Here is a 14,831-nt window from a genome sequence, read left to right on the forward strand (position 1 = left end):
ACAGAATGGAGAAATAAGAACTATCCGCCAAGTCACTGATAAAGATGCTGTGAAACAAAGACTGACTGTTATAGTGGAGGACAACGGGCAGCCCTCTCGTTCAGCTACAGTCATTGTTAACGTGGCGGTGGCGGACAGCTTCCCTGAAGTGCTGTCTGAGTTCACTGACTTTACACAAGACAAGGAGTACAATGACAACCTGACTTTCTACTTAGTGTTGGCTTTGGCTGTAGTTTCCTTCCTCTTCATCACGTGTTTAGTGGTTATTATATCAGTGAAGATCTACAGATGGAGACAGTCTCGCGTCATGTATCACTCCAATCTCCCTGTGATTCCGTATTATCCACCACGTTACTCAGACACTTTGGGGACAGGGACTCTCCAACACGTGTACAACTACGAGGTGTGCAGGACGACTGACTCCAGAAAGAGTGACTGTAAGTTCGGCCAAGCCGGTAGTCAGAACGTGCTGATAATGGACCCGTTCTACAGGAACGATGCAGCGGATACAGAGTGAAAGGAGCATCCTGGATGAACCAGACTCTCCTCTAGAGGTGAGGAACAATCCTTTACGTGTTTACTCCTTCAGACATGTCGTCTCTTGATTAACTGAAATTGCAATTGCTGGTTAAAGTTTGACGCAAAAAAAGTGATTTTGGTTCATTTCAGGACCACAGTGTGGACAGCTCCTCTTTTTTTTTCAAAGTGCGTTCTGTCTTGACAACTTTCCACTTCCATCATAACTTTAATCAGAAATACTAACTTTTCTTTTTGGAAACGCAACTACTATTGTCACTACCAATAATAATATTATTAATAATAATAATAATAATAATAATAATAATAATAATAATATAATAATAATAATAATAGCATTAATAATAATAATAATAATAATAATATAAAATAATAATAATAATAATAATAATAATAATAATAATAATAATAATAATAATAATAATAATAATAATAATAATAATAGTAATAATTTAAAAGAAATATATTACAATAATTTCATAATAATATGAATAGCATTCATCATAATAATACTATTCATAATAATATGAACACATCCGGTTCGGGAAGTATATCACATAAGCAAATATAAGATAACCTGCAAAATGTAATGCTTGAAAAAATGAATAATAATAATAATAATATAAATCATTTATAATAATAATAATAATAATAATAATAATAATAATAATAATAATAATAATAATAATAATAATAATAATAATGTTCATGAAAATATGAACACATCCGATTCGGCAAGTTTCTCATAAGCAAATATAAAATAACCTGCATGATTAATTACATGAAATGATTGTTATTATTAAAATAATCAGCCATAATATTAAAGACATCAATATTTACCTTTATGCTTTGAAAACAACATTTTGAAGGTTCACTAATATTGTACACTGGACCTACATTACCGTGGATCGGCTCTGAGCGCCGCTGTTGATACATCACTGACTAACAGTCAAAGCAGTGCAGCGGTCCACCCCTTTCATTCCCTTCAGTGTTTCTCTGCTTACAGAGAAGACGGTCTAGCTCCTGGTTGTTTAAAATGTTGCATTTCTCGTGGACTTTAAACGCTGAAGATACCGTTACCTTTTTTCATTGAGGATTTAACTACATCAGTTTTGCATCGAAAGGGATTACCGTGTCTGTGCCTTTGGATTCATGATGGCTCGTATGTGGATAACCGATCTCAGAGGCCGAGGACAAGCGCTGTTTGTCATTCTTTGTCTTTTTAAGCTGAGCTCAGTGACTGGACAGGCTCGGTATTCTGTACCGGAGGAGCAGGCAGAGGGCTCTTTTGTTGGAAACATCGCTAGAGATTTAGGTTTGGATTTGGCGAGGCTCATATCAGGTAAAGCTCGTATTATTACGAAAGGAAGCCGACAGTACGTTGATTTAAACCGAGACAAAGGCACCCTTGTGATTAAAGAGCGAATCGACCGAGAAGAGCTTGTGGAAAGACGACGCCCTGTAGCTTCAGTTTCGAGGTCATTTTAGAAAATCCAATCCAGCTTTATCGAGTAACCGTGGAGGTAATAGACATAAACGATAACAGCCCGTCCTTCCCAAAGGATGAAATACGTTTGAAAATTGTTGAAAGTGTTGTATCAGGTACTCGCTTCTCTCTGATGAGTGCAGACGACCCCGATGTAGGAATTAACGACATTCAAAAATACATGCTCAAACCTTCAGATAATTTCAAATTGGAAGTACAGAGCCAACCTGATGGAGGGAAATTTATCGAAATGGTTTTACAAAACCCGTTGGACCGAGAGAAAGAGGAGACTCACACACTCGTGTTGATTGCGTCAGATGGAGGGGAACCACACAGATCAGGGACAGTACGTATTCACATCACTGTGCTAGATGCTAACGATAATGCGCCAGTGTGTAGTCAGCCTGTTTATAAAGCAGATGTTAAGGAGAATTCCGCAGAAGGAACGGTGGTAACCACTGTGAGTGCAAATGACGCAGATAAAGGACATTATGGTGAAGTAACATTTTCTATAGCCCATGTCGCCAGAGAAGCAAAGCAGCTTTTTGAAGTAAATGTTAAAACTGGAGAGATTAAAGTTGCAGGTAACTTAGATTTTGAAAAATCTAAAACGTATCAATTAAACGTTAAGGCTAGTGACCAAGGAGGACATTCAGATACATGCAAACTTATTATTCAAATAATTGACGAGAATGACAACATCCCTACTATACAGCTGATGTCATTTTCTAACTCCATATCCGAGGATTCTCCTCCAGGCACAACTATAGCTGTTATTAACGTTGATGACGAAGACTCTGATGGTAACGGTGTTGTCAAGTGCTCCATTAACTCTGACATGCCTTTCAAAATCGAGTCTTCATTAACAGGATATTATACTATCGTAACAGATAACTTCTTAGACAGAGAGAGTATTCCTGAGTATAACGTCACCATAACCGTCTCTGACCAAGGCTCCCCGCCTCTAACAAGCACTAAACATATCAATGTAAAAGTGTCTGACGTAAATGACAACCCTCCCAAATTTGACCAATCAGAATATAGCAAGACTGTACCAGAGAACAACTCTCCTGGGTTTTCTGTGTTCACTCTCAGTGCTACTGATGCAGACTGGGGCCAAAACGCGCGGGTTTCTTACTTCCTGGAGGAGAAAGAGATTAATGGGGCAGCTGTGTCTTCGTTAGTGTCAGTAAATTCAGAAAGTGGTGTCATTCACGCAGTGAGGTCGTTTGATTATGAGCAAATCAAGTGGTTTGAATTTAACGTAACTGCTCGTGATGCTGGTTCCCCTCCTCTGAGTTCGGTGGCTACAGTTAAAATAATAGTCCAGGACCAGAACGACAACCCTCCTCAGGTTCTGTACCCAGTCCAGACTGGTGGCTCTCTGGTGGCTGAGATGGTGCCTCGTTCATCAGATGTGGGCTATCTGGTCACTAAAGTGGTGGCTGTTGATGTGGACTCTGGACAGAATGCCTGGCTCTCCTATAGACTGCAGAAAGCCACAGACAGGGCGCTGTTTGAAGTGGGCTTACAGAATGGAGAAATAAGAACTATCCGCCAAGTCACTGATAAAGATGCTGTGAAACAAAGACTGACTGTTATAGTGGAGGACAACGGGCAGCCCTCTCGTTCAGCTACAGTCATTGTTAACGTGGCGGTGGCGGACAGCTTCCCTGAAGTGCTGTCTGAGTTCACTGACTTTACACAAGACAAGGAGTACAATGACAACCTGACTTTCTACTTAGTGTTGGCTTTGGCTGTAGTTTCCTTCCTCTTCATCACGTGTTTAGTGGTTATTATATCAGTGAAGATCTACAGGTGGAGACAGTCTCGTGTCATGTATCACTCCAATCTCCCTGTGATTCCGTATTATCCACCACGTTACTCAGACACTTTGGGGACAGGGACTCTCCAACACGTGTACAACTACGAGGTGTGCAGGACGACTGACTCCAGAAAGAGTGACTGTAAGTTCGGCCAAGCCGGTAGTCAGAACGTGCTGATAATGGACCCCAGTTCTACAGGAACGATGCAGCGGATACAGAGTGAAAGGAGCATCCTGGATGAACCAGACTCTCCTCTAGAGGTGAGGAACAATCCTTTACGTGTTTACTCCTTCAGACATGTCGTCTCTAAGCTTAACTGAAATTGCAATTGCTGGTTAAAGTTTGACGCAAAAAAAGTGATTTTGGTTCATTTCAGGACCACATTGTGGACAGCTCCTTTTTTTTATGAATGTGCGTTCTGTCTTGACAACTTTCCACTTCCATCATAACTTTAAACAGAAATACTAACTTTTCTTTTGGAAACGCAACTACTATTGTCACTACCAATAATACTATTAATAATATTAATCATTAATAATAATAATAATAATAATAAAATAATAATAATAATAATAATAATAATAATAATAATAATAATAATAATAATAATAATAATAATAATAATAATATAATAATTTAAAAGAAATATATTACAATAATTCTAATAATAATATGAGTAGCATTCATCATAATAATACTATTCATAATAATATGAACACATCCGGTTCGGGAAGTATATCACATAAGCAAATATAAGATAACCTGCAAAATGTAATACTTGAAATAATAAATAATAATAATAATCAATCAATAGCATTAATAATAATAATTAAAATAATAATAATAATAATAATAATAATAATAATAATAATAATAATAATAATAATAATAATTAATAATAATAATAATAATAATAATAATAATAATAATAATAATAATAATAATAATAATAATTCAAAATAATATGAACACATCCGGTTCGGCAAGTTTCTCATGTAATCAAATATAAAATAACCTGCATGATTAATTACATGAAATGATTGTTATTATTAAAATAATTAGCCATAATATTAAAGACATCAATATTTACCTTTATGCTTTGAAAACAACATTTGAATTTTAACTAATATTGTACACTGGACCTACATTACCGTGGATCGGCTCTGAGCGCCGCTGTTGATACATCACTGACTAACAGTCAAAGCAGTGCAGCGGTCCACCCCTTTCATTCCCTTCAGTGTTTCTCTGCTTACAGAGAAGACGGTCTAGCTCCTGGTTGTTTAAAATGTTGCATTTCTCGTGGACTTTATCTTCTGAAGATACCGTTACCTTTTTTCATTGAGGATTTAACTACATCAGTTTTGCATCGAAAGGGATTACCGTGTCTGTGCCTTTGGATTCATGATGGCTCGTATGTGGATAACCGATCTCAGAGGCCGAGGACAAGCGCTGTTTGTCATTCTTTGTCTTTTTAAGCTGAGCTCAGTGACTGGACAGGCTCGGTATTCTGTACCGGAGGAGCAGGCAGAGGGCTCTTTTGTTGGAAACATCGCTAGAGATTTAGGTTTGGATTTGGCGAGGCTCATATCAGGTAAAGCTCGTATTATTACGAAAGGAAGCCGACAGTACGTTGATTTAAACCGAGACAAAGGCACCCTTGTGATTAAAGAGCGAATCGACCGAGAAGAGCTGTGTGGAAAGACGACGCCCTGTAGCTTCAGTTTCGAGGTCATTTTAGAAAATCCAATCCAGCTTTATCGAGTAACCGTGGAGGTAATAGACATAAACGATAACAGCCCGTCCTTCCCAAAGGATGAAATACGTTTGGAAATTATTGAAAATGCTGCATTAGGTACTCGCTTCTCTCTGATGAGTGCAGACGACCCCGATGTTGGTATTAACGAAGTACAGAAATACATGCTTAAACCTTCAGATCATTTCAAATTGGAAGTACAGAGCCAACCTGATGGAGGGAAATTTATCGAAATGGTTTTACAAAACCCGTTGGACCGAGAGAAAGAGGAGACTCACACACTCGTGTTGATTGCGTCAGATGGAGGGGAACCACACAGATCAGGGACAGTACGTATTCACATCACTGTGCTAGATGCTAACGATAATGCGCCAGTGTGTAGTCAGCCTGTTTATAAAGCAGATGTTAAGGAGAATTCTCCAGAAGGAACGGTGGTAACCACTGTGAGTGCAAATGACGCAGATAAAGGAGTCAATGGAGAAGTAACATTTTCTATAGCCCATGTCGCCAGAGAAGCAAAGCAGCTTTTTGAAGTAAATGTTAAAACTGGAGAGATTAGAGTTGCAGGAAAACTAGATTTTGAAAAATCCAAAACGTATCAATTAAACGTTCAGGCTAGAGATCACGGAGGATATTCAGATACATGCAAAGTTATTATTCAAATAATTGACGAGAATGACAACGTCCCTGCTATACAGCTGATGTCATTTTCTAACTCCATATCCGAGGATTCTCCTCCAGGCACAACTATAGCTGTTATTAACGTTGATGACGAAGACTCTGATGGTAACGGTGTTGTCAAGTGCTCCATTAACTCTGACATGCCTTTCAAAATCGAGTCTTCATTAACAGGATATTATACTATCGTAACAGATAACTTCTTAGACAGAGAGAGTATTCCTGAGTATAACATAACCATAACCGTCTCTGACCAAGGCTCCCCGCCTCTAACAAGCACTAAACATATCAATGTAAAAGTGTCTGACGTAAATGACAACCCTCCCAAATTCGACCAATCAGAATATAGCAAGACTGTACCAGAGAACAACTCTCCTGGGTTTTCTGTGTTCACTCTCAGTGCTACTGATGCAGACTGGGGCCAAAACGCACGGGTTTCTTACTTCCTGGAGGAGAAAGAGATTAATGGGGCAGCTGTGTCTTCGTTAGTGTCAGTAAATTCAGAAAGTGGTGTCATTCACGCAGTGAGGTCGTTTGATTATGAGCAAATCAAGTGGTTTGAATTTAACGTAACTGCTCGTGATGCTGGTTCCCCTCCTCTGAGCTCGGTGGCTACAGTTAAAATAATAGTCCAGGACCAGAACGACAACCCTCCTCAGGTTCTGTACCCAGTCCAGACTGGTGGCTCTCTGGTGGCTGAGATGGTGCCTCGTTCATCAGATGTGGGCTATCTGGTCACTAAAGTGGTGGCTGTTGATGTGGACTCTGGACAGAATGCCTGGCTCTCCTATAGACTGCAGAAAGCCACAGACAGGGCGCTGTTTGAAGTGGGCTTACAGAATGGAGAAATAAGAACTATCCGCCAAGTCACTGATAAAGATGCTGTGAAACAAAGACTGACTGTTATAGTGGAGGACAACGGGCAGCCCTCTCGTTCAGCTACAGTCATTGTTAACGTGGCGGTGGCGGACAGCTTCCCTGAAGTGCTGTCTGAGTTCACTGACTTTACACAAGACAAGGAGTACAATGACAACCTGACTTTCTACTTAGTGTTGGCTTTGGCTGTAGTTTCCTTCCTCTTCATCACGTGTTTAGTGGTTATTATATCAGTGAAGATCTACAGATGGAGACAGTCTCGCGTCATGTATCACTCCAATCTCCCTGTGATTCCGTATTATCCACCACGTTACTCAGACACTTTGGGGACAGGGACTCTCCAACACGTGTACAACTACGAGGTGTGCAGGACGACTGACTCCAGAAAGAGTGACTGTAAGTTCGGCCAAGCCGGTAGTCAGAATGTGCTGATAATGGACCCCAGTTCTACAGGGACGATGCAGCGGATACAGAGTGAAAGGAGCATCCTGGATGAACCAGACTCCCCTCTAGAGGTGAGGAACAATCCTTTACGTGTTTAGTCCTTCAGATATGTCGTCTCTAAGATTAACTGAAATTGCAATTGCTGGTTAAAGTTTGTAGTTTATAGATGAAGCTTGTTTCATTCATTTCAGCACCACGGACAGCACCTCAATATTTAATTGCTTGTTTCGGTATTAATACTAATAACTTAAAAAACATAATAACACGTTCCTATGTGATCCATTATAACGTTCTGAAACGATGATGTGCTGATACACTATTTAACGCAGTTAGTAATGTTATCTCCATATACAAATATCGAAAATATATTAAAAAAAAAAAGACTAGAGGGGCCTTCCAGCATATGATAACCTTTGACCTTCGCTTCGGATATGAAAAAAAAACTTCTCGCATTGCTATTACTTAATTGAAAGCTGCTGATATGCTTTACTAATTCTCCTCTACAACTTTGTGTATTATTAAATACTCATTGTACATTGTACCGTCCCTCTTTAAGCCTTTTATTTACGACTCTAACTATAGCCTGAACTCAACATTTTAACCATTAACCGTTATTCTTACGTTCAGCACTGCAGTGTTGGACAGTTCTTCATAATGTAAATGGTTTCTTAACACTGCTCATAATCTCTGGTTTTCATTTTTGTGGTTTCATTATAAGTGCAGTGAATCATTTTATATCACATCCTGGGTTGCCTTGTTTCATATATTATGTTTGTCATTGCAGCATTTTTTTTTATTTCTCGGACAGATTGCATAGATTATTTTTTTTTTTTTTCAATTTTTTTATTTAAATCTAAATTCATACTGTTTGCATGGTTCTTTCCTCCGTTTGAACTCTAAGGGACGCTGTTGATCAGTGAAACAGAGTGTGTAGTGTTGTTCGGACTGTGAGGAGAGAGGAGGAGAGAAAGAGGCGAGGGAGAAACTGTCTTTCATACAAGGAGGCGTTCAGCGGAAATACAGTCGCTTTGAGACGGCATTTATTGTTTGATCAGAATCGAACAATTTTGCTCCAAAGAAATGCAGCCCGTTTGAACTGAAGTGTAGATCGCGTCTACTTGGGTGGCCGTGGATTATACGTTGTTGATACATTTTGGATTTTACTCTTAACGACATGGGGATACGCCAGCACCGATGCGGGAAATGGCCGTTGTGTTGGACACTTACAAGGCAACTGTTCATTTTTGTCTCAATGATTTCCACTATCAATGGTCAAATCCGCTACTCAATACCGGAGGAGATGAAGAAAGGTTCTCTTATCGGCAATGTAGCTCAGGACCTGGGTTTGGATCTGAGGAGGCTCCGTTCTGGGCGGGCCCGTATCGTGACCGGAGAAAACAATCAGTACACCGAGCTAAAAACAGACAAAGGGATTCTAGTCGTGAATGAGAGAATCGACCGAGAAGAGCTCTGTGGAGACGTTACACCATGCAGCTTCAGCTTCGAAATTATTTTGGAAAATCCAATTGAACTGCACAGGGTGACAGTCGAAATATTAGACGTAAATGACCATGCGCCAACTTTCAAAAATAATGTTATTAATCTAGAAATCAGTGAATCTGCAACAGTAGGATCTAATTTTGATTTAGAAAGTGCCTACGACCCCGATGCAGGAATTCAAGACTTGCAAAAATATGTTTTATCCCCTAATGAAAATTTCGTTTTGAAACAACACTCCAACGCTGATGGAGTCAGATTCGCTGTAATGATTTTACAGAAGCCACTGGACAGAGAGTTAAATCCACACCTCTCTCTAAAGCTGATTGCAGTAGACGGAGGAACTCCACAGCGATCTGGTACAGTAAATATAGAGATCACTGTTCTTGATGCCAATGATAATCCTCCTGTATTTAATCAATCACTTTACAAAGCTACTGTGACAGAAAATGCAGCCATAGGCACCTATATAACTACTGTGAATGCCTCGTGATGTCGACAGTGGGTCTAATGGCTTGGTCACATATACTTTTTCTAATGTAAAGGGAAATTCTGGCGAAAAATTTGAAATTGACAGTTTATCTGGCAAAATAACTGTTGCTGAAAAATATTGATTTGAAAAAGACAAAAAATACGAAATAAGAGTGATCGCAAGGATCATGGAGGCCTAAGTGACGCTACCAAAGTTGTGATTGAGGTCACTGACATTAATGATAATGCTCCAGTTATAAATATGATGTCATACTCCAGCTTGATTTCAGAGGATGTCCCTCCAGGCACGACTATAGCTGTGTTTAATGTTAAAGATGCAGACTCTGAAAGAAATGGTCAGATAACGTGCTCAATAGATTCTCAAATTCCCTTTAAAATCCAGTCTTCTTTGACTAATTATTACAATTTGGTAAACGTACCTTTTGATCGTGAAACAAAATCAGAATACAACATAACCATAACTGCAACCGATTCAGGGTCACCCCCTCTTTCTACTAAAACAACCGTACACCTAAAGATTTCTGATGTTAACGATAATGCCCCGCTATTTACTAAACCGAATTATTCTGCCTTTATCATTGAAAACAATGTCCCTGGTGTGCCAATATTTGGTGTGAGCGCTAAGAGATCTGACTGGAATCAAAATGCAAGAATTTATATTTTGGAGGACACACAGGTCAGTGGGGCCCAGTTTCTTCTTATGTATCCATAAACTCAGAAAAGGGGTTCTTCATGCGGTGCGCTCATTTGATTATGAGCAAATCAAGCAGCTTGTATTCACTGTCAAAGCGCAGGATGGAGGCTCCCCTCCACTCAGTAGCAATGTGACTGTAAATACTGATCCAGGACCAGAACGACAACCCTCCTCAGGTTCTGTACCCAGTCCAGACTGGTGGCTCTCTGGTGGCTGAGATGGTGCCTCGTTCAGCAGATGTGGGCTATCTGGTCACTAAAGTGGTGGCTGTTGATGTGGACTCTGGACAGAATGCCTGGCTCTCCTATAAACTGCAGAAAGCCACAGACAGGGCGCTGTTTGAAGTGGGCTTACAGAATGGAGAAATAAGAACTATCCGCCAAGTCACTGATAAAGATGCTGTGAAACAAAGACTGACTGTTATAGTGGAGGACAACGGGCAGCCCTCTCGTTCAGCTACAGTCATTGTTAACGTGGCGGTGGCGGACAGCTTCCCTGAAGTGCTGTCTGAGTTCACTGACTTTACACAAGACAAGGAGTACAATGACAACCTGACTTTCTACTTAGTGCTGGCTTTGGCTGTAGTTTCCTTCCTCTTCATCACGTGTTTAGTGGTTATTATATCAGTGAAGATCTACAGATGGAGACAGTCTCGCGTCATGTATCACTCCAATCTCCCTGTGATTCCGTATTATCCACCACGTTACTCAGACACTTTGGGGACAGGGACTCTCCAACACGTGTACAACTACGAGGTGTGCAGGACGACTGACTCCAGAAAGAGTGACTGTAAGTTTGGCCAAGCCGGTAGTCAGAATGTGCTGATAATGGACCCCAGTTCTACAGGAACGATGCAGCGGATACAGAGTGAAAGGAGCATCCTGGATGAACCAGACTCCCCTCTAGAGGTGAGGAACAATCCTTTACGTGTTTAGTCCTTCAGATATGTCGTCTCTAAGATTAACTGAAATTGCAATTGCTGGTTAAAGTTTGTAGTTTATAGATAAAGCTTGTTTCATTCATTTCAGCACCACGGACAGCACCTCAATATTTAATTGCTTGTTTCGGTATTAATACTAATAACTTAAAAAAACATAATAACACGTTCCTATGTGATCCATTATAACGTTCTGAAACGATGATGTGCTGATACACTATTTAACGCAGTTAGTAATGTTATCTCCATATACAAATATCGAAAATATATTAAAAAAAAAAGACTAGAGGGGCCTTCCAGCATATGATAACCTTTGACCAGTTCGGATATAAAAAAAACTTCTCACATTGCTATTACTTAATTGAAAGCTGCTGATATGCTTTACTAATTCTCCTCTACAACTTTGTGTATTATTAAATACTCATTGTACATTGTACCGTCCCTCTTTAAGCCTTTTATTTACTACTCTAACTATAGCCTGAACTCAACATTTTAACCTTTAACCGTTATTCTTACGTTCAGCACTGCAGTGTTGGACAGTTCTTCATAATGTAAATGGTTTCTTAACACTGCTCATAATCTCTGGTTTTTTTTTGTGGTTTCATTGTAAGTGCAGTGAATCATTTTATATCACATCCTGGGTTGCCTTGTTTCATATATTATGTTTGTCATTGCAGCAATTTCTGACAGATTTTATTTTTTTTTTTTTTTATTTAAATCTACATACTGTTTGCCTGGTTCTTTCCTCCGTTTGAACTCTAAGGGACGCTGTTGATCAGTGAAACAGAGTGTGTAGTGTTGTTCGGACTGTGAGGAGAGAGGAGGAGAGAAAGAGGCGAGGGAGAAACTGTCTTTCATACAAGGAGGCGTTCAGCGGAAATACAGTCGCTTTGAGACGGCATTTATTGTTTGATCAGAATCGAACAATTTTGCTCCAAAGAAATGCAGCCCGTTTGAACTGAAGTGTAGATCGCGTCTACTTGGGTGGCCGTGGATTATACGTTGTTGATACATTTTGGATTTTACTCTTAACGACATGGGGATACGCCAGCACCGATGCGGGAAATGGCCGTTGTGTTGGACACTTACAAGGCAACTGTTCATTTTTGTCTCAATGATTTCCATTATCAATGGTCAAATCCGCTACTCAATACCGGAGGAGATGAAGAAAGGTTCTCTTATCGGCAATGTAGCTCAGGACCTGGGTTTGGATCTGAGGAGGCTCCGTTCTGGGCGGGCCCGTATCGTGACCGGAGAAAACAATCAGTACACCGAGCTAAAAACAGACAAAGGGATTCTAGTCGTGAATGAGAGAATCGACCGAGAAGAGCTCTGTGGAGACGTTACACCATGCAGCTTCAGCTTCGAAATTATTTTGGAAAATCCAATTGAACTGCACAGGGTGACAGTCGAAATATTAGACGTAAATGACCATGCGCCAACTTTCAAAAATAATGTTATTAATCTAGAAATCAGTGAATCTGCAACAGTAGGATCTAATTTTGATTTAGAAAGCGCCTACGACCCCGATGCAGGAATTCACAGCTTGCAAAAATATGTTTTATCCCCTAATGAAAATTTCGTTTTGAAACAACACTCCAACGCTGACGGAGTCAGATTCGCTGTAATGATTTTACAGAAGCCACTGGACAGAGAGTTAAATCCACACCTCTCTCTAAAGCTGATTGCAGTAGACGGAGGAACTCCACAGCGATCTGGTACAGTAAATGTAGAGATCACTGTTCTTGATGCCAATGATAATCCTCCTGTATTTAATCAATCACTTTACACTGCTACTGTGACAGAAAATGCAGCGATAGGCACCTATATAACTACTGTGAATGCCTCGGATGTCGACAGTGGGTCTAATGGCTTGGTCACATATACTTTTTCTAATGTAAAGGGAAATTCTGGCGAAAAATTTGAAATTGACAGTTTCTCTGGCAAAATAACTGTTGCTGAAAATATTGATTTCGAAAAAGACAAAAAATACGAAATAAGAGTGATCGCCAAGGATCATGGAGGTTTAAGTGACGCTACCAAAGTTGTGATTGAGGTCACTGACATTAATGATAATGCTCCAGTTATAAATATGATGTCATACTCCAGCTTGATTTCAGAGGATGTCCCTCCAGGCACGACTATAGCTGTGTTTAATGTTAAAGATGCAGACTCTGAAAGAAATGGTCAGATAACGTGCTCAATAGATTCTCATCTTCCCTTTAAAATCCAGTCTTCTTTGACTAATTATTACAATTTGCTCTCAAGCGTACCTTTTGATCGTGAAACAAAATCAGAATACAACATAACCATAACTGCAACCGATTCAGGGTCACCCCCTCTTTCTACTAAAACAACCGTACACCTAAAGATTTCTGATGTTACGATAATGCCCCGCTATTTACTAAACCGAATTATTCTGCCTTTATCATTGAAAACAATGTCCCTGGTGTGCCAATATTTGGTGTGAGCGCTAAGAGATTCTGACTGGAATCAAAATGCAAGAATTTCATACTTTTTAGAGGACACACAGGTCAGTGGCGGCCCAGTTTCTTCTTATGTATCCATAAACTCTGAAACAGGGGTTCTTCATGCAATGCGCTCATTTGATTATGAGCAGATCAAGCAGCTTGTATTCACTGTCAAAGCGCAGGATGGAGGCTCCCCTCCACTCAGTAGCAATGTGACTGTAACCATACTGATCCAGGACCAGAACGACAACCCTCCTCAGGTTCTGTACCCAGTCCAGACTGGTGGCTCTCTGGTGGCTGAGATGGTGCCTCGTTCAGCAGATGTGGGCTATCTGGTCACTAAAGTGGTGGCTGTTGATGTGGACTCTGGACAGAATGCCTGGCTCTCCTATAGACTGCAGAAAGCCACAGACAGGGCGCTGTTTGAAGTGGGCTTACAGAATGGAGAAATAAGAACTATCCGCCAAGTCACTGATAAAGATGCTGTGAAACAAAGACTGACTGTTATAGTGGAGGACAACGGGCAGCCCTCTCGTTCAGCTACAGTCATTGTTAACGTGGCGGTGGCGGACAGCTTCCCTGAAGTGCTGTCTGAGTTCACTGACTTTACACAAGACAAGGAGTACAATGACAACCTGACTTTCTACTTAGTGTTGGCTTTGGCTGTAGTTTCCTTCCTCTTCATCATGTGTTTAGTGGTTATTATATCAGTGAAGATCTACAGATGGAGACAGTCTCGCGTCATGTATCACTCCAATCTCCCTGTGATTCCGTATTATCCACCACGTTACTCAGACACTTTGGGGACAGGGACTCTCCAACACGTGTACAACTACGAGGTGTGCAGGACGACTGACTCCAGAAAGAGTGACTGTAAGTTCGGCCAAGCCGGTAGTCAGAACGTGCTGATAATGGACCCCAGTTCTACAGGGACGATGCAGCGGATACAGAGTGAAAGGAGCATCCTGGATGAACCAGACTCTCCTCTAGAGGTGAGGAACAATCCTTTACGTGTTTACTCCTTCAGACATGTCGTCTCTAAGCTTAACTAAAATTGCAATTGCTGGTTAAAGTTTGACGCAAAAAAGAGATTTTGGTTCATTTCAGGACCACAGTGTGGACAGCTCCTCTTTTTCTCAA

At 40.3% G+C, this 14,831-nt stretch overlaps 4 protein-coding genes and 1 pseudogene across 4 annotated transcripts in view; all 5 read left to right on the top strand.

The window, feature by feature from the left end:
* Window positions 1–14,831, top strand: part of LOC129089894 (protocadherin gamma-C5-like) — a 211,440-nt gene that overhangs the window by 73,235 nt on the left and 123,374 nt on the right. The window lies entirely within an intron of this gene.
* LOC129090486 (protocadherin beta-16-like) lies at window positions 1,693–4,169 on the top strand (annotated as a pseudogene).
* On the top strand, window positions 5,200–7,698 carry LOC129090487 (protocadherin beta-16-like; the record flags this gene model as incomplete). The annotated part of the gene is made up of 1 exon (XM_054598137.1): window positions 5,200–7,698. A coding segment is annotated over one exon (2,499 nt), but the record flags the coding sequence as incomplete, so codon positions are not given.
* Window positions 8,853–11,218, top strand: LOC129090488 (protocadherin beta-16-like). The gene is made up of 2 exons (XM_054598139.1): window positions 8,853–9,161; window positions 10,436–11,218. The coding sequence occupies exons 1-2, from the start codon at window positions 8,853–8,855 to the stop codon at window positions 11,216–11,218; spliced, it is 1,092 nt and encodes a 363-aa protein (XP_054454114.1).
* Window positions 12,335–14,743, top strand: LOC129090490 (protocadherin beta-16-like). Its single transcript, XM_054598140.1, has 2 exons — window positions 12,335–12,619; window positions 13,907–14,743. Exons 1-2 carry the CDS (start codon window positions 12,335–12,337, stop codon window positions 14,741–14,743), a joined length of 1,122 nt encoding a protein of 373 aa, XP_054454115.1.

The sequence above is a fragment of the Anoplopoma fimbria genome, chromosome 4, assembly GCF_027596085.1.
Source record: "Anoplopoma fimbria isolate UVic2021 breed Golden Eagle Sablefish chromosome 4, Afim_UVic_2022, whole genome shotgun sequence".
NCBI classification, from domain to species: Eukaryota; Metazoa; Chordata; class Actinopteri; order Perciformes; family Anoplopomatidae; genus Anoplopoma; species Anoplopoma fimbria.

Excerpts from the sequence above, each read along its gene's own strand:
- LOC129090490 (XM_054598140.1), top strand. The coding sequence starts at position 12,335 with ATGATTTCCATTATCAATGGTCAAATCCGCTACTCAATACCGGAGGAG. Across the intron at positions 12,620-13,906 it reads AAAATCCAATTGAACTGCAC|ACTGTAACCATACTGATCCA; the intron begins AGGGTGACAGTC and ends AGTAGCAATGTG.
- LOC129090488 (XM_054598139.1), top strand. The coding sequence starts at position 8,853 with ATGATTTCCACTATCAATGGTCAAATCCGCTACTCAATACCGGAGGAG. Across the intron at positions 9,162-10,435 it reads TGACAGTCGAAATATTAGAC|GACCAGAACGACAACCCTCC; the intron begins GTAAATGACCAT and ends ATACTGATCCAG.